General features: G+C 40.0%; 1 protein-coding gene across 1 annotated transcript in view; it reads right to left on the bottom strand.

The window, feature by feature from the left end:
* The window catches only part of LOC308140061 (netrin receptor UNC5D-like), a gene marked incomplete at both ends in the record, with an annotated part of 187,675 nt that overhangs the window by 21,875 nt on the left and 151,179 nt on the right, over positions 1 to 14,621 (bottom strand). Inside the window, 4 exons of the mRNA XM_080509720.1 lie at positions 3,929 to 4,013; positions 5,443 to 5,661; positions 7,142 to 7,291; positions 12,266 to 12,451. Coding sequence (XP_080365846.1) covers positions 3,929 to 4,013; positions 5,443 to 5,661; positions 7,142 to 7,291; positions 12,266 to 12,451 — 640 coding nt within the window. The remainder of the gene's footprint in view (positions 1 to 3,928; positions 4,014 to 5,442; positions 5,662 to 7,141; positions 7,292 to 12,265; positions 12,452 to 14,621) is intronic.

Raw genomic sequence — 14,621 nt, 5'->3', positions numbered from 1 at the left:
CAGATGCTACTAATCAAACACGACCAGCTCCTATCTCAATGTTAAAAAAGTATTCTATAGTTTCTGTAGCTACCATTTCATTGGTGCCTTTATTGTTAGAATAGATCTTCATCTCACATTTTTTCTACAAAGGATAGAGAAACAGCAAAAACCAGTCCAAAAACCAAAAGCTCCTAAATTGTAAGAACATAGCAAACAACCTTGTGCTCAATGAATATGAGGCAATCTTGAGTGTTTGTGGAATAAATGAGTTTTTTTTATCCTCACCACCAGACCAAAATGAGACTTTGACAGCTCCAAGGGTTTTCAAAAACCTTTATTAATCCATGAAATTTTACTTTATTATTCAGAAGGCAAATAGCAGTTTTCAAAAAACGAGTATTTGACATTGAATGTTTTCTAAAAATCTCAGCTGCAACTCAGAAGTCGGTAAATGTGATGACTGGAAAGGAAATGATGCATCCATTTGAGTCATATTGGAAGTACGTGGCTTCTTTAGTATTCTTTATAACTGCATATGGAGATTTTTTTTTAATGACATTGGTTTCTTTACATTAGCCGATATAGCCTGCTCCTCACACAGGAAACTCTACAGTCTGAGGGATTAAAAAGTAATATATTTTTTTTTGCAGAGGCATCATACCCCACAAAACTCTTTTTATACTTATTCCAAGCATGCAGTTGTACTCCTTAGGACTTATAAAGGCATTTTAATATGAAACATGTCGTGAATACTCCTTTATAATTTCCATCTCCGTTCATCCCTTGAAATATGTGGCGGAAAATGAAATAAACATCTGCAGACTTGGCGTGCAAAAAGCTTGGAAAATCACATAGTGAACTACCTTGAGCTTTTTGAATATGTTTTTTGGAGACTTTGCAAAACCAATCACCCTTTTCATCCAGTGTTGGAATGGCAAAATAAACAATTTCTGCTAATTTCATCTTCAAATAATAAGAACAAAAATCAAAATATCAACTTTGATCGTTAAAAAATGAATGTTAATATGATTAATTCTGATGAAGGAGAATTAAAATGTGGTGACTGTGCAGTCTGTTGGGTAGAAATGTCCGTGGTGTGTTTCTGACAGCAGATATGGCCTGCTCCCGGTACGGGGACCGCCAGACTGCCAGTGGTTAAAAAGCAAATCAATAATATACATGAAGAATGGGTCTAATGTCTCGAGTAAAAGATGCTGCTTGTAGAGATCAACCCACAGAAAATTGTCACTTGACTCTCCAGTTACCCTCAGCTCCATCGAGCCTTGTAACGTCTTTTAATCGATCGCTTCGACGTCCAGTCGACATCCTGCAGCTCCACTGTTTGGGTTCATTCAAACTACTCCCTCTGGTGTTTCACTTCAAGATTCACTCCAAAATTTGAGACGGATGATGTTTTCATAAACTTTTTTTTTCCCCGGTTATTTGACGCATAAAAACTAAAAGCAGCTTCTGTATGTTTGGCTCTGACTCTAGAAGAGATTCCAAATGGATGGCTCGACGCATTCTGGGCTTAAACCATGAAAAACATTTGGAAATGTGTTGTGTTTAGGAGGAATTTTGGATCAGCTGTGGCTGTGTGACAGATTATTTGAGGTAGAGCAGTAAGGACATTATCACATTAATCAAGTGGAACAAAGACAAACACATTGATAAGCTCTAAATCGTGGTGAGTCATTTCACTATTTCTATATTCTTCAGATGATAAACGGCTGCCTGTGTGATTATTCTAATATGACTGCAGGTCAGAGTCCATGATCAGATCTGATGTCTGGCTTTGTCGCTGGTTTTGAACTTCAGAGACTGAAGAACTGTAGCTTTTAATATCTTATCTTTGGCTCCAAATACTACTACTTTAGTTTTATCTTTGTTAAAGCTGATGACAGTTTTGGAACGACCAAAAGTTGTCTAATACCCCAAATGCTCTTGTCTCCTGGAGAAAGAGGGATGTAAATCTCTGTGTCATCTGCATATATCAAGAGACACATACAGCATATTTTGACTGAGCCAGAACCTACAAAAACCTATAAATATAAACAAATGTAACATTTGTCTTATATTGTGTGAAAAGAGTATTAGATATATGTTTCTGTGTTTTTCTTTTGCACACAAACTGAGGAACCCCTCAAAGTTGTGTCTGAAAGTGTCTCTGCCACAGCGTTTATCCTATGATGTGGGCAAAATCCTGTCAATTGCTAGGAAGCACAATATCTGCAGCCTTTAGTGGGCATGTTTCCACAAAATCATTCTTATAACAAGGCTTTGATGCTAATGCCATTTCGCTATCAACAGGGTAAAGAGCTTTTGCTGCTGGAAAATTAAGAAGGGATCATTTTACACTTTACAAGGTTACCCATCGAGCCAGACTGAACCTATTTCCAGTTGTTTTGGCCCACTGGCCACATGTTCGACACCCCGCCTGTCGAGCAATGGCTTTGTTGTACAGTTCCTGTGTTGTATTCTCAGGACGATACTGCTCAGTTCATTCGTTGAAACTTTTGTGAGCCATGTCATATCTGCTGGATTTTGACACGCACTGAAATTTCGTCCTTGGACGACCCGCCGCCCCCTGCTGAGCCGGAGAAGATCACAGGCAAAACAACTCGATGAGGCCCAGAGGACGGGACGAAGGCTCTTGTGAACACCTGAAACCGAGCCAGAGCTGATCGATTCCCATTCTTTGCAGAGGAAAAGCAGCGTCTTATGTAGATGGCCAAGGTTTGAATGGGAAGAAAGGATCCAATTTCTACCCCGGTCTCTGCAGCTGTCAGAAGATAGGCTTTGACTGACAGCTCAGTGGTGCACGGCTCCTGCAGCTTCTTAAACGACAGCCAGAGAAGTAAACAGCATCCGGCTTATCAGAGCAAAGCAGGAGCTTAGAGGGCAACAGTTTGGCTGAATCGGGGGAGACTTAAGGCAGGGGAGTGTGCAGGCAGCCCACTAACCGAGCTCTAAGCCGCAACCTATATACGACCTTTGATATGTTTGCCTTTCCTCATGACCCCCGGGCACTTAATGGGTGGGCAGAAGTGAGGTTAATACGACTGAGTTTCAGATGGCTCAGAATGTCACTTTTCATTTTTCCTCGGATGCAGAGATCGAATTTCATTGAGAAGCATGGGCGGTTAGCCACATTATTGGGCCAATATCTCACTAGCAGAGTTTCACACAGACACACTGACATGTTGACGCTGTCTGCTGTAAATCAGCAACACGTCCAAGAGCCGACTTCTGGCTGTCAGATCGCTTTTGAGGCTGTGTTGCATTGAAGTCAAAGACTTTTTTCCCCCCCGAAAGAACGCTCCTTTAAATCCATTGATACTTTTTTGTGTGCAAAATCACAGTGAAAGATGTTACAGAAATAAACTCCAGCTGTAAGGTAATAGTCATCTAAATTCTTGAGGTATCATGTCTTATCTCCATCCATCTCACCAAACGATGAATCAATATCACCTACCATCATGACAATAGAGAGGTTCACAGGATTTCTCACTCCAAACAGCCATGATGGAAAGAGATAGCGGGCCAGTTATGTCTACAAACACAAAACAGGGTACCACAGTGGCGGGGTGTGTCTTCCTCTGCTGAGACAGTTGCTTAAGGCAGTAATGCAGTCTGTCTGCAGCTGCCAATGTATTTGTGACACATCACGTCCTCCCCTGTAGTGTCTGCAAGATGAGTAAGGACCGCACGCTGTGTGGGAACATGTGCATCTGTAAGTGCGTATCATTCATGTCGCCGCGTGTTCTCCATAAGAGGAGCTCTGTTTATCTTTGCATGTTTGTTTGTATGAGCGTGTTCGGCGGCGAGGAGGGGCGGAGACGACGAGGCAGGGAGAGTAGATGAGGAACGCGGCGCGACACGTTGAAAGATTAAAAGAGAGCAGCCGAAGGAGCACACTGCACTTGCCCCAGCGAGAGTCCCTCACCTGCTGTCCTCCTGGTTGATGCTCATGTACATTTCCCAGGTAGTGTCTTCGGCGATCCCCCCGTGCGGCACCAGCAGACTGATACCTGCAGTGAGGGGAGCATGCACAAAAGGCGATCAGCACACATGCACATGACGCACACCTGCTCAGCTGTCATGTTGCTTCATTGGAAGCCGCCCCAGGAAGACAGAGGAAAAAAACAAAACAAAACAGGGTGACGGAAGCAAGTCCTGAATGCCTGGTGACACAAACACACATGAACAGAGACTGCCTCCCTGGTGAGCGCAAACGCACGTACGTACACAGCTTTCCCTTGTATCATAAACAATTACTGCCAATCTATTTGCAGATAAAACTCCTCAAGGGACAGGATGATTAATGTAGGTCACAGGAAGGAGTTGCCTGAAGGGTGTAGTGCACCGAGCAGGCACCCGCTTGCAATGCTAACATTTGTTTACATTTCCTCCTGGTGTACATAATGGGATTTTAAATGTAACCAAACTCCTTTTCCACCTCCCAGGATAACACTAAAAAAACTAGATTCTTTTTCCCTCTTCTTATAAAGGTACCCCAACTGAAAGAAATCCCATAGCCGTGTGTTTGTGTGTGTGTGTGTGTGTGTGTGTGTGTGTGTGTGTGTACATGTCTCTGTGTTAAAAATATATGTATTTATAATTGTCAGGTAATTTGTTTTTGTAAAGTTAGATAATGTGGATGGAATTCACATAAGTTTCTATATGCAATTTATTTATACACATATATTCATACATTTTAATGTAACATGTGTTATCCCACGGAATATATATTAATAATATTGGAAATAAAAAAGATCATTCATTCATTTATTCATTCATCCTTTTCAGATGTTGATGACAGAATTGTGGCTCTCTTTTAAGTTTCTTCATAACTATGTTGATATGTTGAGATGAATAATAAAATAACAACAACAATAGTAATAATAAAAATTATAATAATAATAAAAAATTAAAATCAGCATTTTATGATTTACATTTTGTTTATGTCACAACAAAAAGACACCAGGCTGATGATGACCACTGATGGGCCTGAGGTTAAACCCTTGTTGAGAAGTGTAACTGAGGTGTGTTCGGAGGGAAGACAAAGTTGAAACGTGTCATTAATTAATCTGATTTAAACACTCGAGCGAAAGATTTTCTGCAGTCAGAAGCACTTTGAATGCTTTGTGGTGTTATTCAGGGGAAGCACCAGACAGTTAAAAATGTCAGCGCTGTCTCAGTTCATCACTTCAGTAAACAATATATTCATGATCATGTTACCTGTTCGATCGATGACATTTTCACTTTTTTTTTTTTGCTGCAGATCGACTCTGACAAGGTCAAACGACTTTGAAATACAATACGAGACGCCCCGTATCAGCTCGTGTGCGCGGTGTCGATGCACAGGAAAGTTACCATTTATGTGATTCCTGCTTTTGTTCTGGGGAAACTTTCCAAAACCGAGCATTAATAAATCGAAGCGTGTGGTGGTACTCTCACCTGTGTTGGGCACCACCAGCTTCCCACCTGCATGGCCAAACACTGCAGTGGCTTTGTGTGGAGATCTGCCAGTAGTCAGGGAGACTTGAGGAGTGAAAAGGTTTTTGCCTCTTCTGCCCAGTGTCGTTCCCACTGGAACCCCTCTGTAGTCTGGAGCCAGTCCTCTCGGAAATGTCTGAGGGTGGGACATGACATGGTACTCTGCCCTTTCTGCTGCTCCTGAGGAGAAGATAAAAAAAGAACAGCTGAGAAAGAAAAAAGAAAAAAAAAAAAACCCAAACAAAAACAAAAAAACAACACAGATCATAAATGTGAGCATTTTTTTTTTGCCTTTCAGCTCCAGCAAACAAGAAAAATAAAAAATGTATTTCAAAACTTTACAAAAAATATCAGTTTAGAAACTACTGCTCACCAAGCCCCGCCTCCAGATAGAGCCAGTCCAATCACAGCTCGGCAACAATTATCTCTGTCAGGCTTTTCGCCTCCAGCTGAAACAAGATGCCTGAGGCTTCCAGCAATAAAGAAACTATCCATTTGATGAGTTTACAGGGTTGGGACGGACACATGGCCAGTTGTTAAAGCAGATTAAACAGTGTCTTTTCGTGTCTTTAAATGATTGTAATTTTAATTAGACTTTTAGGTTACATGAAAATACATGATTTTTAGCAGTAGTTATGTATATTGGCTCATCTTGATAACAATTTGATCTTCCTCTCACACCTGATGTAGCATTTTTCCGATAAAGATTTTGTGAAATTTCGTTGAGTGAAAAAGTCATTTCACAAAGTCTTTATAGGAAAATGCTGCTTCACCACATCAGGTGTACGACACTAAAAATCAGTATCAATTGATAATAAGAGAAAAATAGATAAGTAATACAGGATGAAATTGAATTTAAGTGGATATCAATATACCAGCAGAACATCACATTATTAGTCGATAAATGAGCTGAGTAGTTTGAAATGTGTAGAACAGTCAGCCGAGTTTAGCAGGATGTAGAAGCTCTATAACTGTGGACGTTTGTGGTTCTTGAAACAAACACATTCAAAAACTAGTCCTTCACCTAAATGCAGGTGAAGGACTATGTTTAATACAGTGACTATTTAAGTCTCAAGCTGCTCCTCCAGAAAAAAACAGTATAGTAAAATAGTAACAGTTATGGCAATATCTTTGACTAATATTAATGGGAAAACTCACCTAAATGACCAGGACTCAGAATGAGAACAGCCTTGGAGCACTCAAACAGTTTCTATGAACCACATACAATCATCATATTGAACGAGTAGCCCACGGAAACGCTTGTTGTGTCAACTGCGTTAATTTCATGAAGCCAAAAGTTGCATTGCCACAGCGATGCAACAATCTGTCACTGTGAACGTTTTGAAATCATTTATATAATGACCAAGTCTGAATTTTGAATTTTAAGGCAAGTGTGAAAGTTTGCTGCTGCAGCAATAACACACGAGGACAAGGATTGGCAAATGGTCCACTTGCAATGCCCTCTGAGGTGATCATGTTTTTTTTTTTTCCCTTCTGTGTCAAAGCTTTTTTAAAGACAGCCTGAGGTAGAGAAGCAGATTCAAAGCAAGATGGATTATCCCTCTGCCTGCGGAGGCGGACATGCTCTGCAGCTCTTGCCCTTCTGAAAGTGGCTGAAAAACCACAGACACAAGCTTTCATAACAGTCTTGTTGTCTAACCTTTGACCTTGAGATCGGGCAGCGGGTCGAGGAGCGAGCGCTCGGCCATTAGCTCCTTGTCGATGGAGTCCTGAAAGCACATCGGGCTGGTGTAGGTACGAGACACCGTCAGGTCAGGTTGCATGGATGAATTAATAAGCAGGGGGTTTGCTGAAAAACACAGAAAAAACACAATTATCAAAGACATCTTTAGATGTCAAATACATTTCAACTGGGGGACACATAAAAATTGCTTTATGATTTGTGGAAAAAGTTTTCTCTCCTGCCACCGGTGCAAAATATAGCTCAACTTTGGAGGGCGGTGTAAGAATTCAGTAATCATTTCAAATTCACAAGTTATTCACGAGTCCAGTGGCACAAACAGACCCTCTTCAAACTGGAGCAGCAGTGACCCCACTGTCTTTACTCTCAGTGCAAAGTAAATAGATCACCCATACATAAATATGGTTTCAATCACTTAAATACTTGTGTTGTTTCTCCAGTAACCAAATTATTGCCAGAGTTGCAATGTTAAACCTGTTAGTCAATATACTCTGTCAAAGGCTGTGCGGTGACCGGTGATGAGCGGACGGAACTAAACAAAACAATCTGATCCCAGGAAAAGATGTTTTGTTACAGTACGACTGCAAAGACGCTGACCAGGAATTCAATATACAAAAGTTTTATAACTCCAACTTTAATAGGGACTATTTATACAACTCTACACTTTATACACCCTACATTTTTTTTGGAGTATCTCATCTGCATGAACAGCAGCACCATGTTTGGACGTGAACCGATGAGGAATATGTAACATCCATTAAAACCTGAAACACGACTCGTGAATACAGATCAAACCTTACCCAGCTTTAAAATACGAAAGAATGAGTCCTTTTCTTGTCTGTTCTTATAATATCATCACCACTGAAACAAGAATCTCATCACATTCATTAGCGCCAAACAACAGCTGGCGTCAAAGCGCTTTAATGTGATAGCCAAAATTATTGCTGAATGAAGCGACGTCTCGCTTTTGAATTATAACACCGACAAGTGACTTTTCCTTTTTGTAAAAATGTATTTAGTTATTTATTTATTTTTGCCTTTTATTCCCAACTTCGGGGCACAGGCAGACGCACGGACGCGCAGTACATCTGGTGAAGTCGGATATCTCAGCCATTTGTATGCGCGCTGTACTGAAAATGAAAGGCCCGACTCCTGGTGCCGCGCAAGCTAATCGAAACGCGCCAAACAGATAAAGTTATTATAAATGAAATTATCTATTGATCTGTTTATTGTGAGGCGGAATTTATTTGTGCGGAATGACACGCTGTCAGCAGTTTCGGCGAGGACAACGTGACGGCAGACGACGCGGCTAAGTAAATAGCGCGGCTCGTCTTGATGAGCAAAAGAATGTAAATTGGCAATTTATTTTGCTCTGGGAATTAGGTGAGCTGTTGTGACTCGTGGTGAAGATCATGAATGCACAAAACAAAAACAAAAAAAGAAAATAACCATCTACTGTTGCATTGTGTAACATTAAGACAGGAGGGAAAAGGGAGCATATAGGGTTTTATGGTGGTTTGGCTGTTTTAGCCCCTGAAACACTGGAAACAGAGACCAAGATTAAAGCTTTCCCTACCTCCTGCCGTGTTATCAAAATGAACTTTATTGCTGCTGAGGGCTGCTGCTGCGGCAACCCATAATGCCAGCCTTGTAAAAAATATGCCTCAATCTGTGGGCCAAAACACACCGTGCTCCCGAGCACTGATGTTTCTGTGTTTTAGGGACACGGGGGGCCATGAAAGCCCCATTTAGGGGAAAACAAAAAAAAAACCCACTAATAAATTAAAATTTTAATTCCATAATCATGAATAATGAATGCAAGTTTTGTTTATATTTAAGATAATATATTAAAAAATAATTGACACAGCCGCAATGAGAGACCTGTTTTTTGCTGAGTCTCTGGTGCGAGAGAAGATCTAAGTAATAATACATAAGAGTAAAACTGTAAATTTGTTTAGCGCACACGCTGTGCTTGTTACCATAAGTTTTCAGGGAACGTTTATTGCTCTGGGCATACTGATGTTCGCAATAAAGCAACAAATGCATTGCACGCCTTATAGATAATGCTCTATGTTATTGGACATTTAATGCACAACAGCACCAGACAGCATGAGAATCTCCAGAAGGCTCAAGTAAACAAACTGAAAAATTAAATACTGTCATTCTGGCCCCTACAGCTTCTTAATAATTGATGTCGTTATATCTTAATACAAAGAACCATATGCATAATTCAAAGGACAAATAAATACACGTACATAAAAAACAGCTTTGCTTTGTTTGGGTGTTCCCTTCATTTACATGCACAGACATGGCTATGTGATGGATTTTACAGTGTTTTAATTAAAATACAATAGTAAACCAGCTATTTTGTCCCTGAAAGCTCCTGCTTTGTGTGCGTGTGTCTGCTATTTTCTTGCTGCATTAACACGCAATACTGCTGTGTACGTTTTAATTAGTTTACATTACAAACTACATTACATCTGGTTCAAGCAAAGTTACGATTTATCATGTATTTCCATAAAATGAAAGAATCTTGTATGTACTGCAATGTAATTTTCTCTTGAAGGACCCTATTTTTTCTGGTGCTTGAACTTGTTTGGGTCAAAGTCAGACTCAAAATGAACTCAAGGTGGGTGCAGTGATGTAGCCATGGTTGTTTTTATGAAAATCAGTCTGCAAAGTGCAATTTTGGCACTTGATTGTCGCTGCACTTTAACAGGCTCTCACTCCAATGTCAAGTGCAAAGGATCTTTGTCTCTTTACAGAAGCTTCACAAAGTCCAGCAAGCCCGCCACTGATTTGGGGGAGGGTCTAAAAAAATGTCTTTTAAAGATTGAACTTTTTAATAATATTGTTTTATTAAGGTATTTAACAACTTTGACAGAATATACTTTCCATGAGAATGTGTGTAGGAGTTTAGGAATGTATTCTAATTCAGCAAAATGCACTGTAAAAATGGAAAAGAATACCAGGAATAGTTGATTTGATTTGAGAGTGATGCAGCAACTTTACCAACAAACCTGCGTGTGGCCTTATTTCACAAAATGTCAACTTCAAGAAAAAAAAATAGAGGATTCAAACACTCTTTAAAGGGTTACGCTTTGCTGTATGCTTTGAGTGCGTTTCAGAGCCTCATTTATTTATTTTTTTTACCTTAGTAAACAAGTCCATAATCTCCAATTACCGCTCTTTGTTGTGTTCACACAAGAATTGTTCTCCTCCTTAAGTGAAGAATGTGTGCACTTTGCCATCTCTCTTCACACAGAATGAAAGCGCTGTCCTGTACATTGCAGGAGATCCTCTCCCGCGGTTTATCATTAATTAATGTCTGCAGTTATTATACAGCAGCGGGAAAGAATCCCCTCTGTGATTCATCTGTGCTCTCTAAATGACAAGTCAAACAGCAGGAATGTGTCAATAAATTAAATAAATAATCCAAAATGGCAAGAGACTAGAGCAAATTAACCGTGGCAACATGCTGTACTTTTCTGGGCATGCTGATAAAACTACTCTGCATTTTGGGAATGTGTCGAGTAAAATATCAATGTGGCCATCTTCAACAGGAGCAATAAACTTTTATAAGGTGCATTATAAATTATAGGTATTTGATTTGAGCCAGTGTTTAAATGTGAGATCACATAATTTTTTTTCCGGGTGTGATCTGCAATATAGGGTGCAAACATGATGCACGCATGAAAGTTCAATTACAAAAAAAGAAAATAGCGACCATTTTTAACTAATATTGCTTCAGTAAAAGAATGAGAGTAGAGATCATATTGCAACACAGAGAGATGGAACCAAGAATGGGAACCAAAATACCATCAGCTTAAACGTCAAAGGAGGAGGGTAAATTTGTGAAGACATGCTAAAGAGAAAAAATAAATAAATTCTGAGAAGCAACAGTATTTTACCCACATTCACTCCAGGATGAACACTTTTTCCTTTCAAAAACATCCTGCTACTCATTCTACATTTCGTTAAAAGTGCGTTGAATGTGATCATTTTTGGAGTAACACTGGGAGAATAGTTGTGATTTATAGATTATTATGCTGTACTTTGAGCATTCAAACTGGACTCAACTGAAATGAGTTTGACAACCTGATTTTGAAAATATAAGTTAATCCTGGCAGTTTTATCAAAGTATGAAGGAAGTTGAAGACCGGGATGAAGAAAGACCAGGTAATGCTCCTTCCGCAATGTTATCTGCAATAGATATATTTAGAAAGGAATTGTGTTTTATGACATTTTGAGAAAATATAAATGGATCTTGGGAAACAGAGCCAGGATGAGCTTAGATTAAAGGGTGGACATCCCCCTTTTCATAGAATCATGAGAAAACAATGGCAGTGATTCCATAGATTGAGTGGTTATATAAGGCTTGAATATCAGACTTATCATTGTGATGCATCGACATGAATGTGTACCTGCTTCTGTCAGGTCTTTTTTTAAGCCTTGATTGTATGTTTGGATCAATAATGCAATCAAACACCAAGTGAGCAAATTCAGCGGTGAAAAAAAAAAAAATCTGAGCCAGACTCATGTAGAGACGATATTAAAATGCATTTGATGCATTGAAGGATGCAAGTTATCTTTTCAATGGTGCTGGTATTTCTTATTCACGCAATATTTTTGATTTATATTCAGTTTATTGGATAAAAAAACAAATATTTCTGATCTTATCTTTAACAAAACATCCATCAATAGTTTATTTTCCTTTTTACATGGGGGGATACCCAGTAAGTCACTGCAACTTGCAATGTAAACTTGGGTAGTTTTTACACAATTACAGCAGCGATTAACCTGGTTTCCATCCCTCTTGCCCTTCCAATTATCAGGAAAGTTGATACAATCTTAATTTATATTACCTACTACATACTAGGGGCTTCTTAAAGCCCGTAATTATCCCAAGAAATTTCTTTTGGTCTTTGATTTCTGCTATTTCAATCACAACACTTACCTAGAAAGAAAATGTATCTGTCACATCCTTGTTTGGATTGTGTAGGTTGTTCAACGTCTTGCGCTCACACTGCGTTTGTTCTCATTAAACGAAGCCCTTTTACAGTATGTACCAGCGGGACTCACCTTGACGAGAGGTCTTAAAGCTGAAGGACTGGAAGCCCCCGGTGAGGGCGGAGGAGTCGATGACATCGACGCCGTACTCGCTCTGGCTCCGTCGGTAAAGGGTGACGGCGATGATCAGCAGCACGACAGTCACCACGCCTGCAGCCAGGCCCGCATACAATGCCACGTCACTGCTGGTCTCCACCCCTGAGCGCAAGACACACATACAAGTCACATACATATATATATTTTTTATTTTCCAAGTCTACTAATTAGGACACAAGGAGGCACAAAAAAAAAAGAAGAACTGAATACCTGTGAGGAATAGCAGACCTGAGTTAGTGGAAGCCTCATGCAGCACACGCCGAGTCTAGTTTCAAACTACTTCTGTGCCTTTTTTGTTTTCTCCTCCTCGGATGCCCTGCCTCCTGATGCACAGCTTCATTGTTCCGTTCTGCAGCGTTAAAGCTACTAATGAGGAACCTCGGAAGGAAGGCGATTATAATCAACCCAGCACCTGACTGTCATTTCAAACACCGCTTGGCTCTGGCGTATGAGGCACTCTGCGCTCCACTGGGATAATGTGACAAAACCAATTCATTAAATTAGCTCATCGGCAACGATTATGCTCTATCTGGTCCCACCAGTATTGCTGCGTCCAAGTCCACAAAGGGAACGAATGAGTGGGAAATAAAGGGGCTGCTAGCTTGTTCTTGAAAGATAATGAGATCTGCACCGAAACAGGACATGCTGAGAAATCCTCTAAGCAGCCTGAAGCTCAAATGAGGAGAAATGGACAAAATATGCAAAGCGGTATTACAGCTACAGTCGCAGGTTAATTGAGGGCTTGGGAAGTTTTTGGCGTCACGGACACGTTCCCTTTCCCCATGTCTGACAAACAAAAATACACAACTGAGTGAGGAGAAGGAGCAAGTGGCTGCGTTGGTATCAAATTGATTTCCCTCCATTTAAACTGTATTAGTAAATGGCTCATCCCCCCCCTCACATGGTAATAACATATATAGCAGTGGATGTACAGTGGTTAACCACAGGCAGTGTGACTTGAAATAGCACACCAGGAGTTGCCAAAAATAATTGTTAATGTTGGAAGTGTGAAATATAACTGCGGCGAGAGCGGTAATAAAAGTCGGGAACAACTGATACAATTGATTGATCTTGTATGAATATGTTTCACACTGATGTACAGCATTCAAATTGCATTTTCACTTTGCTATTTCCTCAGTGGCGCTCCAAGGACAGCCACATCCAGTTCGTTGTTATGAAAGAAAAAAAAAAAGAAAGAATTCCAAGGACAAATAAAACAATCTCCCTTTGCTTTAATGTTCCAATGACAGTTAGAGAAATGTTGCCTTGCTAACATGTTCACCACTATCCTGAGGATTGAACCCTTTTAACAGGAATTAATGTGTTCACTTCATTGTGAGAATTCAGCAGCGATACGATGGACGACAATGTAACTTCAGGATGATAACCGCTCTTTTTGCAGACTGTGTGCCGCCTGTCTGTCAGAACATCTGTATCTGAAATAACTCACCTCTATTTCATGTATGGGGCAATTCACAATGAGTCATGCAGTGTTTCTTTTTTTCTTTTCTTAACCGTACCTTTTGGAAGGATTTACCTCTCACCAAGCGTTAGTTCCTATTTCAGGGAGCTCAATGGGGATAAAATCACTAAAATCGCTCAGCAAGGCCATTGATGAAGGCGAATGGCTCCTGATAAGGGTGTAGTTGTATTGGCAGCATACTCCATCAACACGTCCATTCATTCATCTTTTATATTGCTTTATCCAACCTCTGAATACAAAGGCGAGACACACACACTCACATTCCCACTTAATGAAAACGTAGAGTCGTTAATTAGCCTCAAATGCGACTTTTTGGACTGTGGGAAACGCAACACAACAACAAACTCCACAGACTCAAACCATGTTATAAGACAAGGTGTGATCCACTCCACCAACACAACAGGCAAAAACACTACAGTCAGTTAGATGGACATTTGATGCCTTGAAATGTAAATTACTGAAGTGAAATGCTCATGAACACCATAAAAAAAGGTCTTAAAATGAAAATATCAAAAGCTGTAATCAAGGCTGCCATCTCGCACACACTGAGCATCAGTGAAGCATTTCACTTTATCTTCTCACACTAAACACTCCAAAAGGGTCTCATTGTGTCACATTTAGTCCTTAGCGCATTGCTGAGCTACTGATTTTCCACATTAGATGATGATTCAACTACTGCTGTGAAGCAAAAACGAGTTTACAGTATATGCACGGTTTAGGAAGTTTTCATTCATTATCCTCCATCTCAATTATTATTTTGATCTCACTGGAAAAAAAAAAAAAACAACA

The sequence above is a fragment of the Blennius ocellaris genome, assembly GCF_963422515.1.
Source record: "Blennius ocellaris genome assembly, chromosome: 15".
NCBI lineage: Eukaryota > Metazoa > Chordata > Actinopteri > Blenniiformes > Blenniidae > Blennius > Blennius ocellaris.
Note: the sequence above shows the minus strand (reverse complement) of the source record. Positions and strands in the feature narration are given on the sequence as shown.